The sequence below is a fragment of the Arctopsyche grandis genome, chromosome 2 (assembly GCF_051622035.1).
Source record: "Arctopsyche grandis isolate Sample6627 chromosome 2, ASM5162203v2, whole genome shotgun sequence".
Classification (NCBI taxonomy): domain Eukaryota; kingdom Metazoa; phylum Arthropoda; class Insecta; order Trichoptera; family Hydropsychidae; genus Arctopsyche; species Arctopsyche grandis.
This window is the reverse complement of record NC_135356.1, coordinates 2,285,547-2,312,543: the sequence shown is the minus strand read 5'-3', so window position 1 is coordinate 2,312,543 and position 26,997 is coordinate 2,285,547. Positions and strand designations below refer to the sequence as shown.

The 26,997-nt window shown below is 33.9% G+C and overlaps 1 protein-coding gene across 1 annotated transcript in view; it reads right to left on the bottom strand.

Moving 5' to 3' along the window:
- The window catches only part of LOC143922826 (uncharacterized), a 73,013-nt gene extending 56,964 nt beyond the window's left edge, over window positions 1-16,049 (bottom strand). Inside the window, exons 1-6 of the mRNA XM_077446182.1 lie at window positions 16,033-16,049; window positions 15,684-15,716; window positions 15,568-15,620; window positions 14,504-14,640; window positions 13,967-14,083; window positions 12,654-12,867 (exon numbers count right to left, since the gene is read on the bottom strand). Coding sequence (XP_077302308.1) covers window positions 12,654-12,867; window positions 13,967-14,083; window positions 14,504-14,640; window positions 15,568-15,620; window positions 15,684-15,716; window positions 16,033-16,049 — 571 coding nt within the window. The remainder of the gene's footprint in view (window positions 1-12,653; window positions 12,868-13,966; window positions 14,084-14,503; window positions 14,641-15,567; window positions 15,621-15,683; window positions 15,717-16,032) is intronic.
- Window positions 16,050-26,997: the final 10,948 nt, after the last annotated feature.

Below are 26,997 nucleotides of genomic sequence, written 5' to 3'. Positions count from 1 at the left end.
TGCATACCTTTCAAGATATTCTGTCGATGTTATGCCAGTTTGTTTAAGTCTTTTACGTTCTTTTATCTTAACCCAAGTTGAATCAGAGATAAAAGACTTACGATGTTCATTTTGCGGTGTTTGATGTTTTCTGGCATACCGAATTATGAGATCTTTAAAAATTTTCCAAGACTCTTCTACATCTACATTAGGATTTATTTGGAATTCTGCATCTTTTTCTCTGATTACATTGCCAAAATTAATTACATCATCATTGGTGAGTTTAATTGCTTTATTTTGATGTCTTTTAATCATTTTCAATTTCAGTCGAAATTTAGCAACAAGTAAGTTATGGTCCGATCCGCAATCTGCACCTGGATATGTTTTGACGTTATGTATCGATGATTTCCATCTAGAATTTATTAATACATAATCGATTTGGTTGCGGTGACGATCCCCAGGAGATATCCAAGTGTACAATCGCCTAGGATGATGTTGAAACCAAGTATTCATAATGGACATTTTATTTTCAATGCAGAAACTTATAAGTTTCTCTCCTCTCTCATTTTGAATACCCAATCCATATTTACCTACTATGTTATCAATGTTGCTATTATTACCGACTTTGGCATTAAAATCACCAAGAATGATGGTCATTTCTTTGTTTGAGATATTTGACAATGTATCGAGTAGTGAAGCATAGAACGCATTTATTTTAATATCTTCGGCATCTGCAGTAGGAGCATATATTTGAAGGATGTTGAGTTTATACGGATGCGTGTTGAGTTTTAAGTGTATAAGTCTGTCGCTTATGGGGTTGTAGCCAATTAGTGCACTGGTTAATTTAGATGCTAAGATCACCGCGACACCGCTATGTGACGAATCTTGGTTACCAGAAAAATATATCGTATTTCCATTTGAAGTTTTATAATGGCCGTTGTTCTTCCAGTGCGTTTCCGAGATTCCGAGTATATCTAGCCCATGACTGTACATCTCTTTCTCAACAACCAGTGTTTTCCCAGGATTCAGGAGTCCTCTAACGTTCCAAGTACCTATTTTGGATTTGTTCCGTAAAGTTTCTCCAGTCGCATATTTTCCACATGATGCCTGGTGAGTCACATGCATGTGGCCAGTAGCCAATTTCACACCGTGAGACCTGGAACCTCGAAGGCGCCGGGTGTCAGCCGGAGAGTCAGACTTCTTCACACTTTTATTTTTGTACATCATAGTTATCTTGGGAGAATACTGCAGTGGATTCCCACTTCCTTCTACAGCGCAGTAAATGTTTTGACATCTTATACTGGCAGAGCTGCTGCCCACTACCAGGGATTTATTATAGAGTTTCCTTCTCTGTCAAAGATGATACGGTACCTTTGAAAACCGGGTTGTGCTTTTGTTAAGCGGCGGCACTTACTCGCCGCTGACCTGAGACCGTCATAGTGTTGTGTGACATTTTATAGAGTGAAACTTACCACGGATTCACTCATCACCACTCTTATCTCAGCGTTTTATATTGGATTATAAATGTCGGCGAAAAGACGTCAGCACTCAAAGGGCTAAAACCATTTATGAAAATCAAGCACTTACTTATGCTGTCATCCAATATATAAAGACGAAGTTCAAGCTTTCGCCAGTATAATAAAATTGCATTCGACAAAAGCATTTTTGTTTGACAAAACATCCTCAGAAGCGAAGTCGAAATGTTTGCCAACAAAAGGTTGAATTATTTTTTTTATTAATCATGTTTCAGATACAGAAAACCATGAACATACTATTGACAAGCTGGTATAAAAATGTACACCTGAATTTGTTTACAAATCGTCGTATGGCATATCATATAAAATGGCATATCTTGCAGATTTCCTTTCGCACTCAACGAATATGAATCCGAAGGCTGTGAATGATCGGAAAACATAATAAAAAAAGCGATTTTTTTTCCATTTTGAAATAAAAGCGTATGCACATGAATTTTACATTACGCATAACAATAAATCAGGTCGACGGTATCCGGACTATCCCATGCCAAAAGCCTCATTTTGCGCCGATGACTCGTCTTGCTTTCTCTTGCGAGTCATAATATACATAATGTAATAATGAACAGTCTTCTGGTGAATTCCCGAAAGCTTTCTTTCTTCGAATTTCAATATTTGTTCACGGAATCCGCGTTCTTGCACTTGAAATTGACAGGAAACGAATACATTTGTCAGTTGGCTTGATCGGTATTAAACTGTGACCATTCCGCTAACTGCTTCAACACCCTAACCAGTGGCGTAGCTAGGAATTTCGAACCCTCGTTCAAAATGTATCCAAACCCACTCCCACCCGTCCTCCTTAACGGGATTTTTTAAAATATGAGACGAAATAATTCAAATTGTTTATACATACATATTTACACAGCATAATAATTCTACAAAAGAATGAATTTAACTTCCGATTACAAATTTCTTATGGATAAATTTCAAATAAAGTTTTTTTTTAGCCCTCCCTCACCGAAGTGGGTATGCAAGCTCCCAATTTTTACGTTTTTCATAATAACTATGTGGTTTTCAAAGCTATACACCCTATAATTCTTGTATTCCTAGAATGAACTACAAGACATTTATTTTAATAGATTTTGTATGATGTAGAAAAGGGGTACATCGTAACAAAATACATTTATACATTTCTGCGTTCCAAAGTATGATTTAAAGGCGGTAGCGATAGGTCATGTTTTAGACTGTTCGCTTGCATATTCTCGTTGATCGATGAATCAGTGCGAGAGAAAGAAACAGCTATATTTTTGTAACCTATTGTTTTCGTCGCGTAGCTATTGAGTCATGCAGTCGCCTGTTGGCCTTACCTATGTGCGTTTGCGTGTTGATGCTTGTCGTTATTTTTTAATACAAAAATAGTCAAAAACATGCTATAGAACTAAAACTTATTATTATTTTTGTAAGATGTCTATCAGTGTACGTATTTATAATACATCACAGCAATAATGCGCAGGCGCGATGTGTCAACTGACAGTTCTTTAGACGCACGAGCGCGTACACCAGGCCACTAGTATTAAAAAGTCATGTGAAACAATTATTTTTTCTTTAAGTCTTTGAAAGATCTGCTACCCCCTATGTACCCCCTATTACGATAGTACCTATACATGTGTGTATTTTCAATATTTGTTGTCTTATCCCTATCATTTTTAACACAACAACTAGAAAATTAACCAGAAAGAACTAGAAAGAGAGAGAGCTAATATATGCACATATATGTATATCCCATCTTCACACGAGTGTATGTACATACATATGTATTTACATGTGTAGTATACTGTTTCGCTTTCGTCCGTCTACATTATCATTTATGATGATATATGTATGCAAGTATGTATACACGCAAATCTACATGCCACTGAGAAAAGCACTGTAAGAAAGTCACGTGAACCTATCACAATACAATCAATCGATTGAACTTTCCTGTGAACTAAATATAACTTTTTTATATACCTTTAGTATTTGCCACGAAGTTGTCTTGAGAAAGGTTTTTTTTTCATCTCAGGTGATTTCTCATTTGCCTTCTGAAGCGGAAAGAACGAATGTGGTGGTCAGAATTTTAGTGGTAGAGATTCTGAATGGAACCGCCCCAACAATCATTGTCAGATAAGATCAGATAAACCTTAACCGGAAGATGGTCGATTCATCGATGAGTTATGCCAATATATGTATAACGGTTCTAGGACACATGTTCATAATTCTATGTAGGTGCAAATAACCCCCCCCCCCCCTCCGTCAAGGATAAAAAAATTTATAAAAATTTACAGTATCTTTAATAAAAAGTCAGTATCAATGCTAATTTTTTTCAGCCAGAAAAATACAGATTAATAATAAGTATATCAGATAATTTATAAATAATCAATAATCAATAATAAAAAATCAGTCATCCATAATAATAATTTAAAATATACAAAACTTCAAAATTAATTTTATATTAATCTCTTTTTCTTTTCCGTTTCTCGATTTTATAAATTCTATCATGGATAGTCTAAAAGTATTTTAAATATAATAATAATAATATAACAATAATATATACGTTAATTAAAATTTACTTTCAATACCCCAGAACGCAAACGCAAACTGGTGACTAAAAGTCTTTTAAATTGATATTTATTCTATTTACAACAATAAACTGAAATTAAATATTGTATTTAAATTGAAATTCTATATGCTCTACCACACTTAATTTATTCTTATTTATTACTTTACTTTATCATTAACTAGCTGTATTACCCGGCTTCGCTCGGTATTTGAAATATAAACCGCTTAAACATGACTAATCTAATGGTAAACATTTTATTAAATTTATTTGAATACTCATTTGTTTTTTTATTAAATTGACTGTCACGCACAAACAAACATATGTATATAGTAAGTCTCTTATAAAAAATTATATGTATACCAGAATCCGGCACTCGCGCCCCCTAGGGTTTCACCCTGGCGTCTGCGCCCCATAGGGCTTCGCCCCCGGCGGCTGCACCCCTGGTGCGAAGGCAGCTTCGCCCTCGGCGCCTTTGCCCCCGGGGACTCCGAATCCATTGAATCGAAAAAATCCGAATTATTTGTTCGGTGACGTCACGGATTTACGACCCAACGAACGAAGGCTACATACATTCATACAAAGTCTCTTTCCAAATTGTATATTAGATTATTAAGTATTTATTTCTGTTTTTAAACAATTTTTATTGGGTAATGTCCAGAGGATTTTTTGGCGGGGGGTGTGTGTCCGGGGGGGTATTTGTCCGGATACCATATATAACATCCATGTGTGTTTATTAAAATAATTGTGAAAAAGTTGCGGTGTGCGGTGACTAGAGGTGAGCAATGGCAACAACCCGACACATCAACAACAACGAGTGTGCGTAACGGTTGATGGCCGTGTGGCCGTGTAGTCAGTAGTCGGTAGTCGCGCCCAAACTGGAGTCACGGGTCAACGAACACTTGCACCAAATGGGACGTTGGATGTGCCCTTGACCCACACCCGCTCCTTCGACTCACGTTGCATATCAAAACCACATATTTTAAATCTTCCATACAATGCATACTTGATTTCGACACACATTTTTAACGCATTCCATTGAATAAGGTAAAACCATCGATGAATTGACCGATTAGCCAGTTTTCTTTTTTTTATTATTATTACAAGCCTTTTCTACATATGTATGTTTGCCTTCGCTCGTTCGTCTGACAACATTTGAATTTGATATCCTATAGAATTCAGGATTCTGTTATACATATAATTTTGAAAGAGACTACATATATGTTATAGTATATATGTTTGTTTGTTCGTGACAGTCAATTTAATAAAAAAAAAACAAATATTCAAATAAAATTATATAAAATGTTTAATATTAGATTGGCCGTGTTTAAGCGGTTTATATTACAAATACCGAGCGAAGCCGGGTAAAAACAATAGTAAATCAAATTAAATTACGGTAATGATAATTTGTCGGAAAAATGCAGGCTGCGAATAGCCGCGTCGTCAGGCGGCGAAAGCCGTGTCGTCATAAACCAACTGGTAACGTGGTTACCAACGTAAAAATTTCCTTGACTACACACTGAAGCTTCATACTTTCGCGTCGATAAAATCGTAATTACGAATATTATTATTAAGAGGTTTTTTCACTGTAATCTTCCCGGACATGCATACAACAAATTCTGAAAGTTCCATCGTAATCGGTTGAGTGGTTTAGGAGCCTATACCAGACAGACAGACATTCAATTTTATATATATACATATATATATAGATAATAATACTAATCAAATAATTGAGTTAGGAGTGCGTAGTGTTGGCTTCTTTTTGCATTTATCGTATGTTTGTGCGATTTTTTTGGCGTTGATCATTTGAAAATTATATAATTGTAGAAGAGCAGTCGGTGAGGTCATTAGCTGGCCAAAGGCAGAGGCATTTCGTTATAGCCTAATCGTCAATTCCGTTAAAAATGTACAGGTATTGATACCGTAACACATTCGCATTACGAAATGCTTTCAGCACACCCAAACACACACACACACACACACACACACACACATACCATTTATTTATATGTTTCTAAGCCCACCACCAAATCAATCAAGAATATCCTGGAGAATACCATGCTTTAGTTGATCTTCCCAATTTTTTTTTTTGAACTTCTCAATTAATGAATACACCCGAAATAAAAACCCTAGTATATTATCCAATGAAAACAGAGTACATACATATGTATAGTTGATTTCCAGATAACATAATACTTATAAAATAACAACAAAATTTAATTTAAGTAGCAAAAAAATTTTTCAATGTCAAATTTTTAATATTTACACTGTTGGAAAATAGTCAGTATTCAACGTGTAATTAATATATCCTAGTGGTTTTACCCGGCTTCGCTCGGTATTTGCAATATATAAACCGCTTAAACATGGCTAATCTAATAGTAGAATAGGTTTATTTTATTTAGATTTATTTGAATATTCATTTGATTTTGTATTAAAATTAACGCCACGGATTCTACGGACCAAACCTTACATAGATGCAAAGTCTCTTTCGAAATTATATATTAGATGTTACAGTCGAAGTGTATTTCAGTTGTAACTAGCTGAACCCGGCATGCGACAGACATACATATGTACATCAAACAGACATTCAATTTTATATATTTTATATATACATATATAGATATATTCCATCTAGCGTTTTAGGTAATTCATATTCGACTAGTAAATGATATCCCCACAAGCGCAAATACACTTTCAACAATCCACGCCAGTTGACTTTTGACAGCTCTGATGTTTCTACGAATGCTTTAGAATTCAATATTTGCTTGGTTTTACGAATAAAGGAAATGAATACCTTATTACTATGATAACTCTAAGAATGTGTTCAAAACAAAAAAAAGTGACTTTCCAACTCAATTTACTAATCGAGTGACGCTTTCACGAAAATCTAACCTCTCCATCTAACCTGGTTGGTGCCAACTTATAGTTGATCTGTATTTTCGGTTGTATTATAGTATATCTTGACCAGTTGGAACGTAATTCGCCATATGAATCAACTTGCGTGGGTTAGACGGATTACATATATTCCAACTAGTCAAAATATATTACAACTGAAAATACACTTCAACTATAACGTCACTTGGTACCACGTTAGATGGATTATATTCCAACTAGTCAAAATATATTTCTTTATCAAATGTAGGTCATTGTGGCGCATTAGGTTCTTCCTGTAAAGCCACAATGGTCCAAAACTATAAATAAATAAATAAATATTACAACTGAAAATACACTTCAACTATAACGGTACTTGGTACCACGTTAGATGGATTATATTGCAATAAGTCAAAATATATTACATACAACTGGAAGATACACTTCAACCGTAACATACCTACATACATAGATAGGTCGGTGTATTTGCTAATAGTATTATACGTGCTAGAGAAGGTACCCAGTACTTATATTATACACATGTTGCCTCAGGACACGCATTCCGTTTCAGATATCGCCCTCTACCGTTATGCCACTCTTTTCCGGTTACCACAGAGATCCTAAATTTACGGCTCGCGTCCAAACAAATCCATCATACATATTATGATTTCGCAAACTTTTCCCACTGAATTTCGACATTAACGCCAATTTCGACGATATTTCCCACCTGAATGGGATTGGCAGATGAATGGAAATCGCGACGATTTTCTCGTTTTCCACCCCGTGCGTTTTAAGCCGTGTGGTTTTTTTTTTCGAATTGTCAATGGTTTGTTTATATGGATATAAATTTACAAACGTATATCGGTAACACTTGTAGGTGTACGGTCGTGATGACCGCAATGTGCAGATTAGAGAGCTCTGCTAAAGAACCTGTTTGTCTCTTGGATCAAGTTCAGTCAATATGCGGTGCAAGGTTGGCGCACTTTTCTCGCCCAGCCACATTTCTGATGAGTCCTCCCGTTAAGCGTGCGAATAGGCCGAATTTTGCAATTAAAAATAAATGGACATTTTTTAAGAATCAATTTTTCAAAACCGATCCAAAGCCCGAGAACGGAACTATTTATTTGATCGTATTTATGCTTTTAATAACCAATTCTTGTATTATTTAACCCTCCCTCACCGAAGTGGGGTATGCAAGTGTCCCAATTTTTACGTTTTTCGTAATAACTACACGATTTTCAAAGCTACATATACACCCTATATTTCTTGTATTCCTAGAATGAACTACAAGAAATTTATTTTAATAGATTTTGTATGATCTAGAAAAGGGGTACATCGTAAAAAAAATTATAAATTTATACATTTCTGCGTTCCAAAGTATGATTTAAAAAGGATAGCGATGTGGCGTGACGAGCGATCCTGTCAAGGAGACGTGGAATAGCGGAGCAGTGGGGGGGGGAGGGTGTGTGGAGCGTCTGACATGTGCTCCTGATATTGAATGCCGAATGACGTCAGCGTCAGATGTGCTGCGGGGGATCGTACACACATACACACATCCACGAAAACACACACATTCATTCATCATTTCGAACGGGTGAACGGGTTGGACCGGTGAGCGTGTAATGCGCGCACTCGACTTTTTTATATTAAGACATGCACGCGCGCCTATAAATTACGTTACATTATATTTATATACAACATATAACTTTATTTTAATTCGTATATCAATTCCATTCAGAAAGCATCCGTCGTTAAAATCAACGGGCACAACACTAGTCTTCATATATTGTTTGAAAACACATACCTATCGTAAGTTGAAATTAATCAATTTTCACCGAATGTTTCTCGTTATTTAAGCGTTGCCTGGTCATATTTATTACTCACATTTAATTATTTAATTTCTCTGTTTTTACATACATACCTCCTTTACGTTTCACTTTAAGACGACTTATATATCTTATCTCTTATCCGATCGTTTTCATACTTTGCCATTTTGCTCATTTTGGTCATCAATATAAGTAAATAGATCCTCCGCCATTACGATGGTGCAAAAATATTGTGTAAGACGCGTTTGAAATTTGAATTTCTAAAAGTGCCTGACGTCTATCCAGTTTTTATTTTTAAACATAGATGGCGGTAGTAAAATAAAATTATTGGTATTTTTATTCAAAATAATAATTTTATATACAAATTATAGAAGAAGTATGTTTTTAAAAAACTTTTTTTTACGCGGTGTTTTTTTTATTTCTTATGTTGATTTCCAAATTTTATGTATGACTATGTGTATGTTTACCCTTTAGTTTATTACTACCAGCGGAAACCTATAATTGGTCTTATGTAATGTATTTTATTATTTGTTCTGTTTTGATTTAAGACCGTTGGTTTTCCTTTTAAAATAAAATAAATAAATAAATATTGAACCAGCATAGGAAATGTTGAAAAATTTAAGTTTTTCCATCTCGAAGTGAGGGCTACTCTAATAAACAGTCTCACTGTGTCGAACGTGAGCACGTGATGAGATGTACTACGATGTTCTTTATGATTTTTTTTTGCATTCCGAATAAGAAATAAACAGGTTCTAAGTGACCAGCAAAACTATGTAGAAAGTTAAATATCCGACCCCGTACAAACGTTTAGTAAACTGGTCACACAAACTCTGCCTATCTACCTACATATGCATGTACAAATGTAGAGCTCAAGAGCTCTATTGAGGTGAGATTCGCAATGAGCGGAAGAGGTGCTTGTAAAAGAGTATGTTTTCATCGAGAAAATACATTATTCAAGTGTTGTAAACCACTTGAAATTGATTCGAAACAAACGATCGGCCCTTGCTTATATTTTATTTTACACTTTCTAGAACGGAATCCGCATTAGAGTTACAAAACGAACGGAAATTAAATCGCGCTCAATTCTCTGCAAAGGTTCATTAGCATTCGGGGAAAGTTTTTTTCGTCGATTGTAACGCCGAACAATAGATAACAAAGTTGAGCGTATCAAATAATAATCTATTGCTTATTTAACCAATTAAACCTTAAGCAGACTTGGACGGGACTAATCGACTCTTCCCAAGTGCCGGTAGGCAAAGAAAATTAAAAAAAAAAAAAACTCAAAACCGGATGAAACGGTGTAATTTTGACGTAAACCTGTTACTTCATTCAAACTTATTATAAATGTGCAAGAAAAAATCTTTCAAATGGAAACGCTTATTCAACTCTCTCAGAATCAGAAATAAAAAAGTGTAAACTTCTTTTGGCATCATCGCAATTGAATGATAGCTCTAGATCTTATGCACTTGGTTCTTATATACATCAACATCAGCAATGCAACCCATTCAGTAAAAGTTGTATAATATCTCTAATATATAATTTCAAAAAAATTATATTACAAACACCGAGTGAAGCCTGGTAAAAACACTAGTTGAAAAATAATTTCGAAAGAGACTTTGTATGTAACTATTGTTGGTTCGCAGAAAAAATAATTTAAATATAATAAAACTATTCAAATAAATTTAATAAAATGTTAACTATTAGATTGGCTATGTTTAAGCGGTTTATATAATATATTACAAATACCGAGCGAAGCCGGGTAAAAACACGAATATTGAATAAGTACAATACAACCCTGTCTTTAATATACATATATAGTATAGAAGTGTATATTTCATTCGTTCACGAACATACTAGTTTGTTAATATGTGAACCAATTTTAGTGTACACAAAAGTAAAAATGGACAAACAAACTAGTTTGCTCAATAACATTTAAAGATTTAAATAAGAGGCTTGTAAAAACGAAAAATAAATTTAAGGAAAATATTAATAAAAAATTCTTTACATTTTGCATGACTCATTTTAGTTAAAAAAAAGTACCAGAGAAATATTCTACCTACATACATACATATATATTTTGAAACGAATGAAAAATTCATTTTATACATAAGTCATAATTATATATTATTTTTTAAATTAAGGGGTCTGGCACCTTTAAAGCCACCCCCCCCACCCCCCGGCTACGGCCGTGATGTAGATACATACGTATAATATAATATTTAAATACGCTTTTTCTGGGTTTCAATATTATTAATATTAGCGGAAACGGGACCTATAGCGACGTTGAAATGTGGCTTCCATAGGATTTCCCTTATAAATTTTGACGTCTCAAAGATTTGAATAGCTCAAAAGTTTCATACTATAGGCCGTTTAGTTGACGAAATATTATCTATTAACAACTTGGGTATGTATTCGAAAACAAATGCGTGTGGATTTTATACCGGCAGAAACATCGTTTAACCAGCAGTACATTTTGTTCAGTTTTATTTTATGGTACAAATGTAGGCATAAAATAAAAAAAACCCATAATTAATTAATTACTTTATATTTTAATATAAAAAGTATAGCAAAAAAATAACGATGAGACTTCGTCATATGAAAGACCTATACAACTGGTGAGTCTATTTGAAGCTTTTGACTGTTAGCACTTACATAAGCAAACTAGTATGTTCATGAACGAACCAAAGTGAACACTTGGACTGAAACATGTATGTTTATAACATGTGCTTTTATTTTGAAAAAAAAAAAACAACATGAAAACGCCACGCGTTTATAGACCACCATCTATAATGTGACTAGTATTACGACCGATTTTTAACCACTCAATCGCCACGCGTTTGTAGAAACCGATTCGATTATTATTTTATTATATGTGTTAGATTAGAGAAATTTAAATGAAAAACAGCTAATCTTTAATAATTCAATAACAAAATCATATTTTCATTTTTCGAATGTTGGACACGAAAAATGGTTCAGAGACGATATATAACTTTTCTTATAGATCTATGCCCAGTAAACACGAATCTGGTAATAAAAAATGTTGATTGGCTCGAGATTCGGAGATATATGTGTTTTTTAAATCACGCGATTTTTCTATATCTTGGTGTTGTTCTGTCGATGTCTCAAATACTGTCAAATTTCTGTTCAAACTGAATATTGGAATCTATAGCCGGGTATTTTATCTTTCATTTGTATTACTTTTCAGCTTTCAAATCTCTCTAAGTAGTCGTCGAGTTCAAATCAAAGTAAAAACGTACGTATTTTCCTTTGGGATTTTATCCCACTGTTAATACTGTTTTATATTCAGTATTTTCTATTGAAAAATGTTTATTGAGATAGTATTCTGGCCACACTATTTTTTTTTTCGTTTAAAGGGATTAATTGGAAGTGTGCTGAATTTTAAATCGCGCGATTTAAAAAACACACATGTCTCCGAATCTTGAGTCAATCACCGAGCCAATAAATCGAGCCAATAAACATTTTTTATTACCAGATTCGTATTCACTGGGCATAGATCTATAAGAAAAGTCATATCTCGTCTCTGAACCAAAAAAAAATCGTAATTTTTCGAACAGTGTTATTTTATAACATGTGTTTAGTGCCAACCTTTGACGCTAACTCTTGAATATATCACAAACTAACAAAAAATATTGATTTTTTTCCGATTTAATTTAGTATTACAGGATATTTTTAGATGTCTCTGTGAAGAAACCAAAATTAATTTCAAGCCATAGCCTTAAAAACGAAGGAGCGCGCACCGGTGCGCTTATGGCGATGAAGTATTTAAAATCTCCCGGGAGATTACGCCAATAAATCAGTGTTGTATTCCATTGGTGGAGTATAAAAATGAACATTGATCAATATAATTCATGAAAGAGTACATTTGAATTAATATTGAAGTATACATACCGCAGAATGGTATTCCGTCAGGGGTCCACCGTCCATCGGGGGTGCAGGCTCTCCTCGAGGGCCCCAAAAGCTCAAAGCCCCTTTCGCAGAAGTACGAAACGACTGCACCAGCCTCAGAGGCCCCAGGTTCTCCACCGCCGGAAAACTGGACCGTGCAATGAGCCGGGGCACCGGGAAATCCGCACGTCGCATTTTCTCCTGGAAAATTGTCAGACTATTAGTGATTCGGTGGATTACGTGAACAACGAAAACACATACATACATATATACATATATTGGAGATTAATTAAACGACGATAAAAATATAAATTTCACCTGAAGTATTTAAAAGTACATTTGGCAAAATGATATTTTCTTCGACGAAAGTCGAAACATTGGGAAAAGTCATTTAGAAATAATCGATGTTGAAAAAGTAAACAAAACAATACCAACTGCTTCGCATCAAACAATTAGAACAATTTCAATTTACGAAGATTCATAAGTTTAATGCATTAATTTGATAAATCTCGTACCTATGTATCTGACATCAGGCCTCAAAATGGGAAAATTCACGAATGGGAGCGCTCGATAATTTTCAAAGGTTGATTTCGATTTTTTTATTGCACCTACAATAATATATTATATGGACGTAAAATAATTACTTTATTTTTTTTAATTATTTCTTATTTAACTATATAATATTATTACAATATAATTCAATGCAAGGTCTTTAATAATATTACTGTTAGCTTTGCCGTCCATAATATTTTTTGATTTTTAAATGCTTTTTATTATTACAAAATTATGTTCACAATACATCTTATATCTATTTTAATAGCTACTGATCTACTGATCATTTTCTATTTTACAATTTAATTTAATTTGGTTAGTAATCACAGTATTATATTATTCTAATGTTAATCTAAAGCATTATAGGAAAAAGAGCTCAAAAACCTATTTACAATCCTTATAAATGTTCATAATACATCTAATACATAATATTAATTAAAGACTCTCTAAAGTCGATGTCCTAAAGCAGATTGTGTTTAGGTAATCTGTGTTTATACCTGAAGGGTATAGAGTCCATAATATGACGTTGACAATTACTTATAAAAATATAAATTTCCATTAATTTAAAAAATATGCGTATTCCATAAATAAATTAATAATATCAACAACTTGGGTATTTTATATTAAAATTTTATTAAAGTAAATATTTCAAAATATGAAACATGAAGTCAAAACGAACAAACTCTACCGACCGCTATACGCACGAACAATGTTATGTTTCTTGACCAAAATTCAATGCGAAACTGAAACGAAATGTAATTGGCCATTGCAGGTCGAGTGGGGGATTTATGCGATGGCATCTCATGCTGGATCGGTTCAAATATACTAGAACTTCGAAGTTCGACTATAGAGTTCATGATAGAGTTCATGGCTCGTGACCTCTATAATAGAAAATAATTACTGTAACTTAAAATAAATATTTAAAAGCCACATCTGCAAATGTGTTCGTTATATAATCTACGATAGTATGTTTATGTATCTACATACATACATACGTATGTAGGTGTGGAAAACTATTTACAAAATATGAATCGCTTTTAAAATACGTAGAATGAAAACAAAATCGAAGAATCTCACTCGATAATAGCCATTAAACGTTTCAATTAATTTTTACGTACGTACACTTTTTCGTAAGTACAATCGATGATTACGTGAAAAAAGATATCGAACACTTTTCAACGCATTTTAAATCAATATTGGCGCTTTCGTTTAAATTTCTAATCCAATTTTTGATCCAAATTTATCGAATCGATCACTTTCACTGCGACAAATTTGATTTTAAAACTAATCGATACGCACACCCATATAAACATTTTCAATAGTTTGCTGACGATGTTTGAAAAGATTAGATCTTTTCTGTTTACATTCGCCGCAGACGTTTGTCGCTCATTTTTTTTTTTGTCAATATCTCCACTAGATCCAGGTAAAATAAGGTATCCTTCGTCAGAAAGGTTCATTTTTTTTTTAGATCCATTTCATATTGGGTCAAACCTATGTATGTACATATGTATAGAAAATATGCATCTCCAACAAAGGAATGCTAAAAATTTTAAACATTTCCATATATAAAAATAGCACCTAGAAAAGTATGTATCTAAATCGCGTATTACCTAAATGTAAACCTCGCATTCATAATTATTACCTTATGAATTATGAATGCGAGATTTAAGTATACATTCTAATGAATAGTTGAGGATATTATCAATACATATGTGGGTCAAACTATTAATGTTTTCTGTCATAAATAGTAAATAGTCAGATCTCAGCTGCAATATATCGAATCTGGACTAATTTGTTTATTATGTGTTGGACAAAATTTCAATTCTAGAAATATCAATGACGTCACTTGCTCAAGATGATGAAATTTCTTCGAATTCCCTTATATGTAACTATGTAAGTACATAAATTAGTTAGAAACCAACCTTTTCGTTAACCATCCCTATTATTTTGGCTAGTTTTGAGTTCGTGTTTCGTATTTAGAGATATTTACATTTAAAAAATTTTAATATAAAATACGTAAGTTGTTGATATTATTAATTTATTTATGGAATACATTACATTAATATATTATATTAATGGAAATATATTTATATATTTTTAGACGATAAAAATAATTGTCAACGTCATATTATGGACAGAAAAACTCACAGTAATATTACCTTGCATTGATTTATATTGTAATAATATTATATAGTTAAATAAGAAATATATTAAAAAAATACAGAAATTATTTTACGTCCTTACATTGCAGGAATGCGATAGAATGCATTATTGTATTCCACATAAAACAAACAGATACTGCCAAACAATATTTGGCAAAGGAGACTAAATTGAATATTTTTAAACCTTTATCTTTTTTTTTCACCTATTCCTAAACGACTCATCGCATACTCTAGTTTGGAAATCACCGTTTTAGGACTGTAAAACTTTTAAATTTACAATCGTTAGAAGAAGTAAAGAAAAAGAGCAATATAACAATACGATATATAGCCCAATAAAACAATTTCAATTGTTCTGTGAATAAAACGTAATTTTAAATTTACGAGGATTAAAATTTAGCGCAACGATTATTAAAAATTATTCTAGATAGCGTTTCTTAACAATTGAATGCATCGTTATTTAAACAACGGTAAAACATACTGACAAAAATAAAACATATTGTAGTCGATTTCACTCGTTAATTATTACATATCGATACAATACCAAACAACGGCTTTCAACAAGTGAGCTGTTTTTGGGCGAAATGACGAATACTAGTCAATAAATTCACATTGTTCTCGCAAATTTTGCAAGGAAATAACTGCAATGATGGTATATGGTATTTTAGTACCTGATCTGGCCGTTCATTGAGACTATTTTTGTATGAAAATACTGTTTTTCTCTCAGCGAAACATTATTTAGTTGCCAACAGCGATGTTCACTTTATTTAAAAATAATACTCACAAAGTAGCCGAATGGTTTAAAATAGGAAATAATGATTATTACCGACGGGCAGACCGATGTAGTTAAATTTAGTGCAAGCCTAAATATTATACAAAAGTAGGTATAAAGTTCCCCGACAGAGAGAAAAGAGAAACGATATATCGAATCTAACATATTTAACACGAAAATATTGACATTGTTATTGATTTATTTTATTACAATACTTAGTACATATTTATCCCTTTGAATGCTGACCAACGCCGATCGGCGTTTTCCCAACAAGTACATGCGCCTTAAATACGCTGATAGGCGTTGTTTTTTGAATATGTAAAAAATAAACAAGAATACTACCCGCTTAGCCTTTCCAGGTAGCATTGTAAAAAAAATGCATTGAACTTGTCGTGTAATCCGTGTCAATGTTTATAAAGACTGTTTTACACCGAAATTTCTGAATTTATAACCATAGCAGAATTTATCGAAGGAAATCCCTAACTGCCGAGTATTTCAGATTGTGGCTTGGCATTTGATTGTGAGCATTACATTTTAACAACAATGAAGAAGATGGAACTAGTTTTGGAAAAATACATTCATTGATAGACTTATTTTGTTTATTTTATATTGATGCAAGGTATATTAGAGAGTCTAAACACACCTTAACAAAACTCGAAATCCTCGGCGGTAGTTATCTAGGATTTGTTTGAATTGGCTACAATTTTTATACCTGCTTTCTATTGGATTTCTTAACAATTCTAGTTGGAAATGTTGGCAAAATTAAAATCAGAAAAGATGTCAGAACCAAAAGGTTTATTGTGATTTATTATATTAAAATACATATTATATTTTTTAATGGAAACCCCTGTCAACTGCACTACACACTCCCAAATATACATAGCTCGCGTGGCGACCAGTGATATGCGAAGAAACATTGTCGATTCTAATAGAATTCGACCAAAAATTCGCATGTAAAATTAATCGTTTTTTTACAGTTTCAATCGTCGATTTAAGAAACGCTTTATTCCGCATCCTTTGGATGACAAATCTTTTTGTTATGCTATAAAAGAGGCCGACCCACTCTCTATACCTGAAACTTTCGCTAATGAGAACACTTGGCGTACGTACATACATAACTACCGTTAACTGTTTCGTTTGTTCTCCGACTAGGAATCCTACCTAAGGATTTACTTATCAGTGTCGGCTGTTTTTCCAGGTCAAATCTCACTTCTTACACTAGTACAATTTACAACAACAACAACAAAAAAAAATGATAAAACAACCGAGCACTTCGTTATCTAAGAAATAAAACAGCAGAAAGAAGCACACGCCGATGATGGCGCTCGAGTTTCAAAACCCAAAAGAAAAAATTAAAATAATAATAATAAACAGCACAACACGAAAAAAAGACAATGTAAAAAGAGTAATAAAAGCAGCAGCATAATTTTTGTTATTCGAGAAGCTGCCGAATCGCGTGAGAAAAATCAGAAACGCACTTTTTTCGGTGACCCCGTTTATTCGAAGACCGGCCACTTTTCGTGCACATAATTTTCGTACGCAATAATTATGCTACTTCAAGAATACAAATAACAACATATCTAAATATTCGGCGTGTCCAATTAGGAATCAGTGTTAATGCGACACAATTATTAATCTTCCGTTATCCTGAATGACATTCCTAAGCGCGCTTTACCGCTACGAAATTTTTGCATACAAAAGACCCGTCGCTAATTTCTACTCATTTTCGCATCGATCGATCATAAACGTGCACTTTTTCAACTCGATCGCTAAATATATTGTGTACTTTAATTAAATACGATTTTCTAATTGCAATACTAACACGTTTTGCGTCTCGTATGCACACGTGCGTATGTACGTATATACATACATATTACAGGTAGACGCTTGCGATAAATAAGTACTTTAGTAAGTAGGGTAAGAATCGAAGCTTTTCAAACTTCTCATATTGCTGCAATTCAAATGAAACGTGCACGTTTTAACTGCATCTTATATTTAGTTGATGAAATGAAAAAACACATATGAATCGCCTGTATTTGCCTGTTTATATAAAACGCGTATATCCTATATTATTAAACGAGCCAATCTGATGTAAGTATCGAAAATCAAATAATAATTGGGTTTTGAGCTGTTTTTCCTATTATGCTCTGTACATTAACATTAGAATAATATAATACTATGATTACTAACAAAATTAAATTAAAATTGTAATATAGAAAATGATCAGTAGATCAGTAGCTATTAAAATATATATAAGATGTATTGTGAACATAATTTAGTAATAATAAAAAGCATTTAAAAAACAAAAATCGAAATAGTAATTTTTAATTTCACCTAATTCTGGTATAAAAATTCCAATGAGACGAGACTCGGCTTTAGGAAAACTCATTTAAATCAACAAATTATTTCCGATTTATATAAATGAAAATTATTTCTGGTATAAATATAAATGAAACCAATTTGAACAAACATCTATATGTATATATTTTGTAGGCTTTAGCGAGCAAAGCTCAGGTCTTTCTTATAAAATGATACGATTACTATTTTCTAAACATTACAAATTAATATAAATTTAGTCATATGTATGCACATAGACACAATTTGAATCGTCCGTTTAATTCGAAATAAAAATGATACAATTTTATTTTAATAATTGTACCAGGCAGGTTTTAAGTGCATATATAAAAAATAAATGTGTACTTTTCAACTGTATTAGCGACTAAAAATTGTATTTTTATTATGGACACTTTTTAAAAATGCACGAAAATACATTATAACTTTTGTATTGTGTGCATTTTTTTTTAAACATTTCACTTTTCTTCCTATTGTGCCGCATATTTGATAAATGCTTTTTATTATTACGAAATTATGTTCACAATTCATCTTATATCTATTTTAATAGCTACTGATCTACTGATCATTTTCTATTTTACAATTTTAATTTAATTTGGTTAGTAATCATAGTATTATATTATTCTAATGTTAATGTACAGAGCATAATGAGAAAAATAGCTCAAAAACCTATTTACAATTCTTATAAATGCTCGTAATACATATAATACATAGTGCCGCATATACTTGCATTAAAATAGGATAATACTATGAATTTGAACAAAAAAAAAATGTCTATTAGAATATATTAATCAGTATCTATTAGAATATTATATCTAAGATGCATAAAATTTGAACTATAATAAAAATGAAAAAGTTGAACCACATTTTGCGCGGTTCAAATCATACGGAATTTTCGGAACGTGAACCGTTACTTTTCGAATCGGCCGGAATTGTTTACTTATAAATTTATTATTATCATCACCAGAGTATACACGTGTATATATATATATATATTAAAAATGATTCATTCATTCGAATCGATGCTAAGATACCCACCCAGTGTGACGCTGAAAGTGGAGACGATCCCCAGCACAAGAAGTAGAAGACGATGCATTCGAGCGCAGCGCGATATCCGACTAATCCAAAGCATTTTTACGTTGCACTCGCAATTTTTATCGACTGTTTTTATTTTTTAATCGACTATTTTCAACTCGATCGATCGATCGATGAATGTCTATATTTTAGTGTGTTTATGTATCGAAATTGGTATTATTTATCGGGTACGTTAACACACAGTGTGGCACAGAAATTCATGCTTGCGATGTGCGCGCGCGGCGACAATCGGACGCGAACTACAGACGAACCACCTGCTCACCTGCTGCTCACCTGTGATTCTCAAAGTGTGGTACTTCCACCACCCCCACTACCACCCCCCCCCCCCCCACGGTCTGTCTCGTTATTACTTTTGCCGAGTGTGGGTGGGTGGGCGAGCCCCCGTTTGACTTTGGGTCGGTCCGATATATGGGTTAAAAGTTGTGCATAAAGCTTGCTGATATCGTAAAATATTCATTCACTATTGGTTTTACCCGGCTTCGCTCGGTTTAATTCGAAATATAAACCGCTTAAACGTTACTAATCTAATATTACACATTTTATTACATTTATTGGAATAGTTTTATCTATATATATATATATATATATATATATATATATATATATATATATATATATATATATATATATATATATATATATATATATATATATATATATACATACAGTAAGATGCAGATAAATCGCATCACTTTCAATTGTTCGAATTTTTTTTAATTACATGAAGCTATGCACAAGTTTTTTTGGTTTTATTATTTGATTTCAACTATTTAACATGTTTTACGATTAAAAAAGATTATTTATATTTTTAAATTAAGGCGAGATACGAATTTAAAAAAAACATGTACAATAGGGCATTTTTCTTATACATATGTATTTCAAATGTCTCTAGCTAAAATAATATTACAGTAAATATTTTTCTATGAATTAAAATACATACATAGTCAATGGACATATGACAACAATAAATAGTAATATAATAATTACTAGACAATCGTCTAGCTTTTATGACGGGATCCATACCTGCCACCACGGACAATACGACTTTTTTTTTAGTATGTCGTCCGAAATTTCTTCAAACCATACATTTTCAACAGTTTTTTTAGCTCATAATTTGCCCCAGGGCGTTGTTTTTATTCCCTTTGCTTTATAATAGCCCATAAATATTCGATAAGTTGTAAGTCGGGACTATTGTCTGGTCGTCAAATCGCCTAAAAACGGGAATGAGTGTCATTGCAACGCTATAATTTAAAATGTTTTCGCGTAGCAACCAACGTGTTCGCTGCCTACGTTTTTCCGAAAAATGGGAACGGGAACGGGAAAGGGAACGGGACGAGAACGGAAACGGGAACGAGAACGGGAACGGGATGCGTTGCATGCGTTATCGTGGCGTTGCAACGCATGCAGCTAGTTTTATATAAATTTATTTGAATACTCATTTGTTTTTTTTTATTAAATTGACTGTCATATATACTGTCATATATACAAACATATATACTAAGTCTCTTTCGAAATTATATGTATACCAGAATCCAGGGCCTCCGTCCCAAGAGCCTGCGCCCCCGGCGCGAAGGCGCCTTCGCCCCCTGTGCCGTCGCCCCCACCCCCCTCGGAACTTTCACCCCCGCCCCCCTCAGAACTTTCGCCCTCGGAGCCTTCGCCCCCGGAGACTTCGAAGCCTTTGAATTGAAATAAAATAAATCGAATGAACGAACGAAGGTTACAAATATACATATATACATACATATATGCAAAGTCTCTTTCGAAATTATATACATATTTGGTAGATTTATTGAAAAATCAACAGGCATCAGATGTAGAAATTCATAAAAATAAAGAATAAATATAACAAAATATAAATATAAATATAAATGGATAGATTTGGTATATGTTGCTTAAATCCAAGTCTAAGAGTTTGTCAATTTATCTGATTTTCATTGAAACGGTTCCAATAAATTGGCAACCTTATGCAACCTTGATTTATATACAATATGTAAAAATATTTATGTACAAGTCTAAATCCATAGACTTAATCTATAGACGTCTCTATGCAGCCTCTCAAAATACATCGATTTATGTATTAAAAATGCTGCAATGTTTGCAATTAATTGTCTAGGAAGGCGCATTGGGGTTTATCTGACAGGCCTTCCTGGTATATATCTATGCAAAAATAAAATAAAATTTGAACGTTCGTATGTATGTATGTGTAGTAAATTTCAAAACTTGGACAAAAAATGTAACCACTGAAAACATTACGTTTTCAAAAAAGGTTTATTCACTAAGCGATCATTCGTTGGACCATTCACCGTACAATATCGGTATATTAAGGTTTTCAATAGCAGTAATTCGCATTTGAAAGACAACATAAGATTGATTCGAGTCGAGTGAATGAATTATCGTCAATCTCAAAGACAGCCAGACTATTCTCGAAAACCCACAAACACTTTCACCGGTCGTTTCCACCGAATTGCAATTTCACCGTACGGTTCCCCGCGAAAACCGTTTCGTATCTAATTTTTTTTTTTTTTGTCATTAAAATTGCGATTAGATCAAACGTAACAGCCAGGTGAGAGATATTCGTCGATGGTAGTCGAGAGAAGAGACAATGGACGGAAAATTTGAACAGTAAACGGTTGGAGACAATCCGTTTCAGTCAACGGACTGTTAGTTTATATTATAATCTCAGCAGCCAATTAATCTGAAAATTTCGTCACGAGACTACCACTAACCACAACAATAAACGATTGTCAGTTTCACGACAATGTTTCCGTATTTACCGTTTCAACAAACGATCGATTTGCAGTCACAAATACACCCAAATCTAACCAGCAGGAGGGATGATCGAAACCACTGATCACTTGGTGCTAAACATACACACTACCATTAAGCCATACTGCTGGCTAATACATATATGTATGTAATATAAGATCAAACAAGCGGACATTTCGTCTATTCTTCTAGCCACGTGACCCGACCATTGTCATTTCAATCTCTTCACTCTATCCACTATATCCACAACCCTTGTCATACTTCTCACACACGTATTCCGTTTCCTGTCTTTCCTCGTTATGCCAAGCACACAAAGTTCCATACTTCTTTGAGTGTATTGGGGTTTGTGTAGCAACTTGGCGTTCAATATCCAAGTTTCACATCCATACGTCATCAGTCATCACTGACAAAACACATTGATCGAAGATCTTTTTATTCACGCAAAGTGACATTTTTGATTTAAAAACCGCATTCATTCGTCCAAATGCACTCCATTATTATTTCATACGTTTATTTATTTTCTGCAATCTATTAGTGAAGTAAATATATATATATATATATATATATATATATATATATATATATATATATATATATATATATATATATATATATATATGTATATATATATATATATATATATATATATATATATATATATATATATATATATATATATATATATATACATATATGAAAGATGATGAGATCCGAGAGAGATAAGTTATATACGCGGATGACCGCTATAGACGCCACGCGTAAAATGCCATCAGTAAGAATGGCTTGACTTACTGTGTTGGCATTATTCTTCACTATTCACTATTTAAATAAACTATTGACGAATTTGAAAACGTGAATAAATCTTAAAATATAAATAGTATGTATATTTATGGTCGAAAACTCGATTTACAAATTCCCTAAAATGTCTCTACAAATATACTATCATCTAATGTAAATGTAATTTGACATGTAAAGTTATTTTATGCTACTAATGGTGATACCCGGCTTCGCTCGGTAAATGAAAATGGAATGAAAACCATGAAAATTTATGTTCATTTGTTTTTCATTAAATTTATTTGAATTACAGACGCCGTTTCGTTTTTACATTTATTTATTTATTTAATATACTTGGGGGAGGCGGCAAATCCGATAGACCCAAGGGGTTTGATTAAACATATTTTAACAAATTATACACATATGCAAATAAAAAGAGAAAAATTAAAATACATAAAAAAAAACAATATTAAAATAAAAATCAGAGAGCAAAAAAATATATATATAAACAAAAAAAAAACAGAAATACGATTATGGGAAAGAAGAATTACAGAAATCCTTATATTTTCTATTATTTATATTTATTGCTAATATAAATAATAGAAAAATACGCGAGTGATGTTTAATTGTATTAAATGGATATTTTTGTAAATCCGATAAAAATATGTAACTGATCAAATTCGTATCGGTACTGACCGTGTAATTTGGAAATAGTTGAGATATTGCATTGAACGACTGGCTAAAATTTACTTTGCTATGACAAAATGGTTAAATGAAAGGAAAAAGTCGAAACATACATATGTTAGTACACATTTTAACATTAAAAAACACATAAATATTAAACGAGAGATTCTGCAGGCGAAGCATTGACTATTTTGGAATCAATATAAAAGGGTCACATCGTTGGGAAATTTATTTCTATAAACGAAAGCGACATGTTTTATTTAGGTGGTCGACCCGAAATTTGCATTTCACACATTCTGTACATTATATTATTTCCAAAACTTATTAACTTCTAATTAACCGAGTGAATTTAACCGGTTTTCAAGTGTGTTAAAAAATTGGTAGGTTACCCTGTTATTCGGGTTCGGTTTGGCCTGGGTTTGGATGTCCTATATATGTATGTACATATACATATGTACATACATAATATATTATCAATCAGTGGTGTCATCCAAGGGACCTTTTAACAAAAACTCTTCCAATACATACTGAAATTACATAAAAGCGTTTTGTTCAATACAGAGTCAGGCGGAGTCAATTATGTAGACGACTAAAATCTTGAAAATGAACACTTCAAGTTCATAAATTAAATTTAAATGATGACAATATTACATATACTAGTTCATTTTTACTTTATCTATGTACGTACTAACAATATATGAAATTTTGAGATCATGCGGAAATTCTAACTCGAGATTTTGACTGATTCGAACTCAAAATCGATCACTGATCACGTTTTTATGATCTAAAAAAATTGTGTGTGTGTGTGTGTGTGTGTAGGGGTTCCAAAAAACCGTCCGAAAGAAAAAGCCGGTTTTCGGTTTTTTTACAAATAAAAAGTCAGTTGACCGGCTTTCACCGGTTTCAGAGAATTAAGATTTTTTTGAAGTTTTAAATTTTTATATCGGAAAATAATTGTAAATATATATTTTATTATGTTAAAATATAATTGCTTGTAAATTAAAATCTAATCTATAATTTGGAAAGAGACTTTGTATGTAAATATCCTTGGTCGTCGTCTTCGTCGTCCGTAGATCGGTGACGTCATCGAACACGTGATTCGTTTTTTTTTTTTTCGATCCATGGGCGCCGATTTGTTTTTTTCGATTCAATGGATTCACCCCCGCGGGGGCGCAAGGCGAGTAGCTTCATGGGGCCCCGCCAGGGGCGCCACAAGGGGCGCAGCCCCGTGGGGCCCCGAAGGGGGCCCGGGGGGCCCAGCCTCATGGGGCGCAGCCCCATGGGGCTCAAAAGGGGGCGCCACGAGGGGCGCAGCCCCGTGGGGCCCCGGGGGGGCCCAGCCTCATGGGGCGCAGCCCCATGGGGCTCAAAAGGGGGCGCCACAAGGGGCGCAGCCCCGTGGGGCCCCGGGGGGGCCCAGCCTCATGGGGCGCAGCCCCATGGGGCTCAAAAGGGGGCGCCACAAGGGGCGCAGCCCCGTGGGGCCCCGAATGGGGGCCCGGGGGCCCAGCCTCAGGGGGCGCAGCCCCATGGGGCTCAAAAGGGGGCGCCACAAGGGGCGCAGCCCCGTGGGGCCCCGAAGGGGGCCCGGGGGGCCCAGCCTCATGGGGCGCAAGCCCTAATAGGCATTAACTAAGGGGGGCGAAGCCCTAGACGGCAATTAATCATGGGGGCGCGGAGGGGCGAAGCCCTAAAAGGCAACTGATCATGGGGGCGAAGCCTTAGACGGCATTTAATCATGGGGGCGCGGAGGGGCGAAGCCCTAAAAGGCATTAACTAAGGGGGGCGAAGCCCGAAACGGCAATTAATCTTGGGGGCGCGGGGGGCGAAGCCCTAAAAGGCATTAACTAGGGGGGGGCGAAGCCCTAGACGGCATTTAATCATGGGGGTGCGGAGGGGCGAAGCCCTAAAAGGCATTAACTAAGGGGGGCGAAGCCCGAAACGGCAATTAATCTTGGGGGCGCGGGGGGCGAAGCCCTAAAAGGCATTAACTAAGGGGGGCGAAGCCCTAGACGGCTTTGAATCATGGGGGCGCGGAGGGGCGAAGCCCTAAAAGGCAACTGATCATGGGGGCGAAGCCCTAAACGGCAATTGCTCATGGGGCGTGGAGGGGCGAAGCCCTAGAAGGCAAAGGCTCAGGGGGGTGCCGAGGGCGAAGCCCTAGAAGGCAAAAAAAAAAATTTGATTTTTTTTTTGATTTTTTTAAAAATTTTTTTAAATTTTTTTTTGATTTTTTTTTTATTTTTTTTTTATTTTTTTTTAATTTTTTTTTAATTTTTTTTTAAAATTTTTTTTTAAAATTTTTTAATTTTTTTTTTTTTTTTAATTAAATTAGCTTAGTCATGTTTAAGCGGTTTATATTATAAACACTGAGCGAAGCCGGGTAATACAGCTAGTAAGTTATAAACATGAACTTTCATAAGATCATTATTACATTAAATAATTAAATGATTTAAATAACCTACTATTAAGAACTCGCAAAAACTACAAAAAATGGAAAACCCTATTTGTCGAATTTTGAAAGGCTTTGTGTAGGTTATTGAAACTAATTTCTATAATATTATATTATATTTTATTGGCTTGAGACCTGGTCTTCATCCATTACTATATCTCAAAGCCACCGCTAAGTGCTGTGCCTTTTTTTTTGTTGTTCAAAGAAATATACGCCTATTCCCTAAGACAGTTTGGATCCAATACGCATTATTTTTGATCTATCATAGAAATTTGAAAATCACAATTGTTAGTTTTGAGGAAAAAAAAACATTAATAAAAGGAAATCTTAAAAAGTCGGTTGATTGAGCCAAAAAAGCTGGTTTTTGGTTTTTTGAAAGATGGTCAAAAAGCCGATTTTTCGGTCTCGGTTTAAGCCAGCTTGGAAGCCCTAGTGTGTGTATGTATTTTTTGGGGATTTTTTGAACACCGTTACTCCTATCGAACTGAAACTTAGTATCGGTTACTAAAATGCTTATCGATACGCAGTAAATTTTTTTCAAATTTTTAAAAACCTCCCCTTTAAGGTGTCCTCTTTTTTTTTTGAGTTTTTGGATTCAATTATCTCCAAAACCGTTGATCGAATCGGATTGACCCATGTTATAATAATTAACTTAATTCGTGATAAAATAGTTTTCGGAAATTAACGGTCAATTTTAAAATTTACCGGTTAGTCAGTATACCGGTATTGAAATCCCTA